Genomic DNA, 9,265 nt, shown 5'->3' on the forward strand with positions numbered 1-9,265 from the left:
TGTAAAACCAGTTTATAACCTGACCCTGACGTCACAAAAGACTTCATGATGACATTGTAACCAGTTTATAACCTGACCCTGACGTCACAAAAGACTTCATGATGACATCATTGTAACCAGTTTATAACCTGACCCTGACGTCACAAAAGACTTCATGATGACATCATTGTAACCAGTTTATAACCTGACCCTGGCTAAACAAAAGACTTCATGATGACATCATTGTAACCAGTTTATAACCTGACCCTGGCGTCACAAAAGACTTCATGATGACATCATTGTAACCAGTTTGCCACTGGGTTATGCTGACGGGTCCATATACTTTTTAAAAATCACTCAAATAATTCTGTACAGATATTGAAAAAAAAGTCTGAATTTACCATAAAAATATTTATTGACAATAATGTTATTTCTTGACACAAGCAAGAGAATGCACGCCCTGAATAACACTTCTAAGGTCCACATTTTTAAAACGGCTACAAGTCACATGTATAACGAAAGGAACATCAATGGAACACATTCAAATTATTAAAAGCAAATGTGGTGTCTGATCAATACTTGATCAACAGCTTATAAAATGCGTATTATTAACTATGCTGATCATTGACATACATTGTAGTGTTTCCTTTCCTCAAACTAAAAGGTTAGTTCATAGATCAACAAATACTGTCAAACACCTTTTATAGCCTCTCGCAATCATTCTTCAAGAACTTCTCAACCAGCTTTTAATAAACCACAACCAGAGTATTTCCAGAGCACTGGCCAAATGAAGATTTCATTTCAGAAATGGATATTAAAACACAAATAAATAGAAAAAAATAAAGAAAATAAACATTATGATTACAGTCACAATCCAAAAACCATTCACAGCCAGTCCAATCATCGCATGTCCATTTGACGAAATGCAGATAACTGCCCAGATAATATAGATGACGAGTGCAGTGTCAACACAGAGAAGAGAACCTGCAGTAGGGAGGGGTGTAGTGAAAGATTGGGCGACCGGTTTAAGCACTTCAATGTTAGTCTACACCTGTTTACGAAGCATGTGATAAATACCATTTCATCTCATCCGTCTTTGTTTGCACTTCCCCTGTGTCCAAAGGAAGTTTCTTATGAGCCTGTCCCTCTCTGCCTCTCTATCCAAACCAGGACACTGTTGTTAGCACATTGCTAGTGGCCTCCAATGGTCTCTGTGCTGCTACACCACACAGATGAGCCCCGAGCAGGGATAGGAGAGGAGAGGGATAGGCCAGTCATCACAGAACACAGAACAGTGGTCTCCAAGGCTGTACATCTTCTCTCTCTGCTCTGCTCTCCATAAGCCCAGCCTCTGAGTCTTTATCTCCACGGTACACACATGCCAACCTGGAGCCTCTCGGCTGCGCTGGCACTGTGGGCCTGGGGGGAGGCGAGGGCAAATGAGGGGGGACGAGGGTGGTGGTGGGTGAGTGATAAAGGGGGATGAGGGAACGGCGAGGAGGGGGCGCTTCAATGGTACAGGTCCAGACGTCCTAATTGGATCCGGTAATGGCTGGTCGATGGCAAAGGAGGAGGGTTGTTAAAACCAGTACAGGTCCTTCCCTTTCTTGTGATGCTGGAGGCCTGGGGATGTAGAAAAAAAAGAAAGAAGATACAATGGAGGAAAACAATGAGAACGAGGCACAATGGTTGTCATGGCTGCTCCTGCTCTTTAATCCAAACAGCTTCAATTTTTTTTAAAGGCTATTGATGATGTGTTTTCTCTGACACTAATTTTCTGTTTATGCCATACAACAGCAGCAAAGAAACATACAGTAGGACAGCTCACAAATGTGACCTAAAAGTGACAAATGTAGCTGAAAGAAATAAACTGCTGAGGTGGCTTGTAGGACCAGGTTAATGTAGAGGTGTAGTGTACCGAGACTGAAGACTAAGGTGTGAGTGGATGTTAATCGCCAAATTGGGCTCTGGTTAGAGAGTGAGGTGGACAAAACTACAACAGTTTATTATTGGCACTAAACCGTCCCAGCACAGAGGGCAAAACACACTGATAGAGAACTGGTAAAAGTATGTTGTTTTTTTTGGTCAATAACGCATACTGGTGGATTCTCTGATGGCTGCCACACCAAATAAATGTTTGGTGTGCTCAGCAGCCATCGTTATACGGTCAGGTGACAGTTCGTCTGGTGGGAAACTGACATTTAATAGTATTACATGATTGATCAGCTTACATTGTAGAATTCGGAACAATAGCACAATGACAACTGAAATGACTAAGCTGTGTTGACAGATGATATTGAAAAGTCCATTTCATTGGGGTTGCGGGTACACATTCATCTGTATTAAAATACTTTCCGTGGGCTCAATAAGCAGCTTTCCAATGTTAATGTCTGTGGTCAAAAGCCTGTCGATCGTTTGAGGTTCATGGTGTTAACCGATATTGCAAATGTATGGGACTGTGGACACGCAGGTGGCTGTGGCTGCAGCAGAGAGGACTGCTATTGAAAAGCTGCAGGTGGCTGTTGTTGTGGTTGTGCTTGTTGTAGTTGCGGTAGGCTCCGCTGAAGTAGAGAAGCGACTCCATACCTGCGTCCATGTTGAGGGCCATCTCTCCGGGGGGCAGCAGGCCCGGCCAGGGCGCGGTGGGGTCCAGCTTGGTGACGTCATAGGGGTGGTGCACGGGGAGGGAGCCCAGGTGGTGGGGCCGCACGGTGGGCATAAGCAAGGGGCTGTAGGGGTGGTGGGGCTCCAGGCCACCAGGAGTGTAGAGTTCGTGGAGGGGCCTGGAGGGCCCGTAGGCCTGGCTCGGGGTGTAGCCCCATCCCTCTGTTGGGTGGAGGTGCGAGTGGGGGTGACTGTGAGGATGGGCGTGAGGGTGCGGAATGCCCGGGCGGAGTCCGGAAGCGTAGGGGTCCATGGAATAGGTGGGCATTCCGGGTTCGCAGTGGGAGCGACTTTGGGCGGAGGAGTAGTTGCTGTCCCAGAAGGAGGGGGGGAAGCTTCGGCGACTACTGGGTGAAGGGGTATCTGAGTGAGAGAGGGGGGGGGGGGGGGTTAGGCATACGTCACGGACAGTTGTGTTACTGTATGGCATGATTTACAGACACATATGGAATAGCCCATGAGAGATGCATGCAAGTCATGAAAACAACATTAGGTCATATGGTTTTTACACATATGTACATACAGCACACAATCCTACCAACAGTAGTCTCCTGCAGGCCACAGAAAGAAATACTAGAGAATCTTAGAGAGAGAGAGAGAGAGAAACAAATAGACAGACCGAGTCTGACACCAAGACTGCTAACAAAATGGCGACATGGACTGAGTTGACCTTGTATTTTTATACTGACTCTACACACTCACACACACTGATGCTCCAACACACACACACTCACTCACATGCACACATATTTATACTGACTCTACACACACGCACACACATTCACATACAATCATCCTATACTGTATATCCTGATGCCCAGTCATCTTAACCCTATACATATCAACCTATATCACTCCAGTATCCCTGTAAATTGGTATTGGAACAGACCCTGTATATACAGTAGCTTACTTCTCATGTTCTTATTTCTTATTGTATTTCTTATTGTATTTGTTGTGCGTTTTTCTTCTACCTTGTTATTTTTAGTACCACATTGATATTGATGACTGTGTTGTCGGGTTTAGAGCTGGCAAGAAAGGCATTTCACTGTACTTGTTTGTGCACGGGACATTAAAACTTGAAGCAGAGAGAGATACAGACACTCACTGACACAGAGAGGAAGAGAACCCTGGCCCTGTGTCCTGCCTCCCCCCAGCCCCCCCTTACTTACCCCCTCCTCTGGACTTGTACACGAACCCCCCCCACCTGTTGTTTTTTCTGCACCACTCCGTTCGCCCGAAGCAGAATGTCAGTGGGACAGTTTTAGGCTTTTAGACGTTACTTTTTATATTTAGAATTACTCTGAAAAAAGACACCGTCGTGCGGCAGTGCACGCAGCAGCCCCAATCAAACCAGTTGTGTGATAAATCAGCAGCGGCCATTGTGGGGCCGCCCGGAGCCATTTGAAGGCGATATGCCGGCCCGCGGGGTTCAACGCTTACGGCCGCGTATAAACATAGTATCTGTTGTCAGGCAGGAAGACGTCCAACGAGAGAGGGAGAGGGAGGATCTAAGTCCTACATGGAAATCGGGAGGACAAGCAGAGCACAACTCGAGTTTGGGTGACTACTTTGGCGAATATAATAGTGGTACCATTGATCGAGAGAAAGTTGAAACCATTTGTAAAAAAAAAGAAAAAGCTGTAGAATACAATTAATGTGAAGGCATTGGTTGACGCTGTCTGCACCTATTGGTGATTGTCGAGAAAACGTCCACTGATTGTTAATAACCCATTCATCTGAGTAATGTCGGTCTCTTTTGTGTAAAACAATCTCTTTACCTGGTTCTCTCTATAATATCAGTTTCATTTATGACATACTGCCTACCATTGGGTCATTTCTTGGCCCAAATCCTGAACTTTGTTGATCTTACCTGCATCTGCATTAATATTCTTCTGAAAAATCATCAAACTACACTTAACTGCCCAAAAACACACTTAACTGAGAGCATGAAGCATGTCACACGTGTCTAATAATATCCCTGACCCTTGACCCTCAAGCCTTCCTAACCTCTGACCCCATTAGGGCAAAGGACAACAGGCACCACTAAACAAGCACCCTTCTGTCCATTTCTTTGCCGTTTTGGTTTGCCATTTTATATCTACCAACACACACACACACACACACACACACACACACACACACACACACACACACACACACACGCTACCTGTGCCCAGATCCGATGCCCTCCTCTTGCCCTCTCCCTCCATGTAGGAGCTGAGTGCCCTGGAGAAGTGTTCGTCTACCACACTGCTGATGTCCCCTTGGTAGTACGTGAAGAGGACACAACGAGACGTCAGGTACTCAGCCTCGGGCACTTCCTGTTTCTCCTTATGGCACTCCTCTGGTCGAGTGGCACGGGGATATGAGGATGAGGAAGAGGCGGAGGAGGAAGAGCCAGGGCCCGTGCTGGTGCCCGCCGATACCCCCTCCGGACACCTTGTCATCTCCGCGCTCTCCATCATGAAGTCTCTACGGCGAGGAGAGGGGCTCCTCAGACCAATGGGTGCCTGAAGGGGGAGGAGGAAGGGGGGCAGGGTGGGGTCAATGGACAGTTATTAGAAGGGAGAGATCTGGATGACCAAGTCTATTGTGACATAAGACGTGTGTGTGTGTGTGTGTGTGTGTGTGTGTGTGTGTGTGTGTGTGTGTGTGTGTGTGTGTGTGTGTGTGTGTGTGTGTGTGTGTGTGTGTGTGTGTGTGTGTGTGTGCATTGACTAATAGTCTTGTGGTCATGACACTGTTTTCTCCACAACTATTCAAACGAAATCAGTATGTGCCAATTGGTAAGCCCCCTGTCATACAAATACCGACAACATACATCCACTGCTTATGGGTCTGATAAACTACCAACATTAGACAAAAAAAAATGTGAGATCCATAGCATTGATCATGGAAAATGTAGAAACAGAGAAGTGCAGGTTTTGGAATTTTTTTGGAGACATTTGGTTTCTTACAGGCCTCGTTGATAATCTGCCCATAGATCCAAGTTTATGTGTAGGTAAAACAATCAAATAGGTTACTTTTTTATGCAAATAAACTTATTCTCGGAAAACAACGTTTCTCTCGCGCGTTTAATTAGTTCGAAAGTTTAATTAATTAATTAGTTTAATTCGAAAACATTTGACAGCGCCTCCTTACCTGGAAGCTGTTGATGAACGCGGGGGCGGCTGGAGCGTACGGTGCGTAATGTCCATAGGCTGGGTACATAACATCCAAACAACTCATGGTAATGACACGGTGTCCTCTCGGGCCAGGGAAGGGAAGTGTCGCACTGTCATATGGAAACCAACGTTGTAAGAGAGCGACAACATTCCGCTACCAGCAGCAGCAAGGCAACTAGAGAAGGCGCTCGGTCAGTGGCAATGCGCAGCAGGCAGCACGAGGCTCGACATCACTCCAGAGAGCGCTCTCTGCTACGCTGCGCAACAGCAGCTGCGCTCTCAGATTGTGGTGAGAGAGGTTTATACAACAAAACACACACAAGAGTGTCCTGTAGCTTGTCCAATAGCTTCCCGCTAAAATAAATGCTCTGATTTGTAATATTACATAAGCCTAAATTGTTTAGTAAAGAGCACGAAGATATATTACGATTTCTTTCTAGTAATATAAGAATTGTAGGCTATTAAGAAATGTAGCCAATGATAATTTGTGAGTAATCGGTTCATGATTGTAAAATAAATCTATTATTATCGAATTACATATTGTCCATGCACGTTTTCAATTGTCCATGCACGTTTTCCAGTGCTCATAATGTGATCTGTCTAATTTATTTGGCATGATCCTTAACTTCTTTGACCCCAAAATAAACTTTTCCAAGGGTTACACAGAGGGTCATAGGCCAATAGGCCCACCGCAGAAGTAGATTCAGTTATGGTCGTAGAGGCAATAGAGTAATTTAACAAGCAAGTGACTTCATTAAAGAGAAGGCGCTCGGTCAGTGGATATAGGAAATGTGTATTCTATTCCCATTTAAAGTGTCAAGTCGGCCATCCTTTAAAACATCCATTGGGTAGCCAAGTAAAGTCTGCGGACATTGGAGCTATTTGGTGGAATTCTCAGAATGACACTGAGGTGTCAACTGTAGGGTGCACACACTGGCCATACCAACACCAGGAGAAAAGAAATACACAATTCCATGACAAATTATCACCCATCAGTTACACAAACAAGGAGCTTTCCTTGAGTAGTATGTCATCTGATGTCATAGTACGATTTTATAATAACAAAAGAAAAATATGAATCAATTTACCCTACATGAATTATTTTACTTTGATGGGTTAGATGTCCTATCAGAAATGTGACCCATTAAAACCCATAACAGCCCAAGCCCTCTCTAAGCCCGAGAAGATATTTTTTAAGCTATATGGAATTGTTTTAAGAAGGTCATACCAAGGATCATTTATCTATTTGATTTTGAATTTTAAGACCCCTTGAAGTATCTAAGAAATATATACAAAAGTTAGTTGATTAATTTACTTATTTATAATACTTATTTTCCACCATAATTTGCAAATAAATTCATTAAAAATCCTACAATGTGATTTTGTGGATTTTTTTTCTCTCGTTTTGTCTGTCATAGTTGAAGTGTACCTATGATGAAAATTACAGGACTCTCTCATCTTTTTAACTGGGCGAACTTGCACAATTGGTGGCTGACTAAATACTTTTTTGCCCCACTGTACATAAGTATTCACACCCTTTACTCAGTACTTTGTTGGCGCACCTTTGGCAGCAATTACAGCCTCGAGTCTTCTTGGCTATGATGCTACAAGCTTGGCACACCTGTATTTGGGGAGTTACTCCCATTCTTCCCTGCAGAATCTGTCAAGCTCTGTCAGGTTGGATGGGAAGCGTCGCTGCTCAGCTATTTTCAGGTCTGTCCAGAGATGTTTGATCGAGTTCAAGTCCGGTCTCTGGCTGGGCCACTCAAGGATATTCAGAGACTTGTCCTGAAGCCACTTCTGCATTGTTTTGGCTGTCTGCTTAGGGTTGTTGTCCTGTTGGAAGGTGAACCTTCGCCTCAGTCTGAGATCCTGAGTGCTCTGGAGCAGGTTTTTATCAACGATCTCTCAGTACTTTGCTCCGTTCATCTTTCTTCAATCCTGAATAGTTCCCCAGACCCTGCAGCTGAAAAACCTCCACACAGCATGATGCTGCCACCAACCATGCTTCACCGTAGGGATGGTATTGGCCAGGTGATGAACAGTGCCTGGTTTGGTCCAGACGTGACGCTTGGCATTCAGGCCAAAGAGTTCAATCTTGGTTTCATCAGACCAGATAATCTTGTTTCTCATGGTCTGAGAGTCCTTTAGGTGCCTTTTGGCAAATTCAAAGTGGGCTGTCATGTGCCCTTTAATCTTCCGTCTGGCCACTCTACCATAAAGGCTTGATTAGTGGAGTGCTGCAGAGATGTTTGTCCTTCTGGAAGGTCCTCCCATCTCCACAGAGGAACTCTGGAGTTCTGTCAGAGTGACCATCTGATTTTCCTTTTGGTCGGGCTGCCAGCTCTAGGAAGAGGAAACTTCTTCTATTTAAGAATGACGGAGGCCACAGTGTTATTGGCGAACTTCAATGCTTTACAGACAATTCCTTCGACCTCATGGCTTGGTTTTTGCTCTGACATGTACTGTCAACTGTGGGACCTGATATTGAAGGTGTGTGCCTTTCCAAATCATGTCCAATAAATTGAATTTACCACTGGTGGACCCCAGTCAAGTTTTAGAAACATCTCAAGGATGATCAATGGAAACAGGATGCAACTGAGCCCAATTTCGTGTATCATAGCAAAAGGGTCTAAATACTTATTTATATTAGGTATTTCTGTTTTATTTATTTTAATACATTTGCAAAAATGTGAAACATTTTCTGAAATGCTGTTTTCACTTCATCGTTATTGGGGTATTGTGTGTAGATTGACGAGGAAAATAGTTTATTGAATCCATTTTTTAATAAGGCTGTAACATAACAAAATGTGGAAAAAGTGAAGGTGTCTGAATACTTTCGAAATGCACAGTATATATACTTTTGTATAGAATATTTTCAAACCATACTGGAGGACCTTCAGACGAGTGTTGTGACGCCTGTGGGCGTCCTAGAGCAAAACACCTTTCAACAGAGTGGTCATATTAGTGAGCAGCCCAAACCATTCAGACGCTACAGACGATTTTGTGAGATGACTGATTTTCAGGATGTCTCACTGTCTCTTTCACCTTTCACCACAGATATGGAAGTGCGAAAGTGCGACACTGTGCGACACATTGGCGGATGCGGTGGATTAAGCCATATGCAATGCAAAAACACAAATATATCTAGCTTACATCGACAGATTCTTACGGGGATTTGTTTATAATGCTAATTCAATTTCCATGGAGGCGCGGACTTTGACTCCGGGGGTTTTTAATAGTTTAAAGGAGCAAGGTGGCGCTGGCGCTTTCATTTTTAAAGGAGCTAATTAGATTTCCATGGAGGCTCGGACTTTGACTCTGGGGGGTTTTAATAGTTTAAAAGAACAAGGTGTTGCTTTAAGTTTTAAAGGAGCCTGATTTGGTCGGCATTCCAGTCTTTTTGACAGACACTCGGGACTGCCTGGGAGAATTGTGTGGAATATTTGCAGAATTCC

General features: G+C 44.2%; 1 protein-coding gene across 1 annotated transcript; it reads right to left on the minus strand.

Moving 5' to 3' along the window:
• Positions 1-421: 421 nt before the first annotated feature.
• LOC135526996 (transcription cofactor vestigial-like protein 2) lies at positions 422-6,155 on the minus strand. Its single transcript, XM_064955668.1, has 4 exons — positions 5,785-6,155; positions 4,811-5,153; positions 2,566-3,006; positions 422-1,602 (listed from the first exon to the last, which is right to left on the minus strand). Exons 1-4 carry the CDS (start codon positions 5,869-5,871, stop codon positions 1,559-1,561), a joined length of 915 nt encoding a protein of 304 aa, XP_064811740.1. The 5' UTR covers positions 5,872-6,155; the 3' UTR covers positions 422-1,558.
• Positions 6,156-9,265: the final 3,110 nt, after the last annotated feature.

The sequence above is a fragment of the Oncorhynchus masou genome, chromosome 32 (assembly GCF_036934945.1).
Source record: "Oncorhynchus masou masou isolate Uvic2021 chromosome 32, UVic_Omas_1.1, whole genome shotgun sequence".
NCBI classification, from domain to species: Eukaryota; Metazoa; Chordata; class Actinopteri; order Salmoniformes; family Salmonidae; genus Oncorhynchus; species Oncorhynchus masou.

Bases quoted from the DNA above. Each gene is read 5' to 3' on its own strand.
- LOC135526996 (XM_064955668.1), bottom strand. From the start codon at position 5,871: ATGAGTTGTTTGGATGTTATGTACCCAGCCTATGGACATTACGCACCG. The intron at 5,154-5,784 runs GTAAGGAGGCGC...CTCCCCCTTCAG, and splicing joins CGTTCATCAACAGCTTCCAG to GCACCCATTGGTCTGAGGAG. The intron at 3,007-4,810 runs GTAGCGTGTGTG...TCTCTCACTCAG, and splicing joins GGCATCGGATCTGGGCACAG to ATACCCCTTCACCCAGTAGT.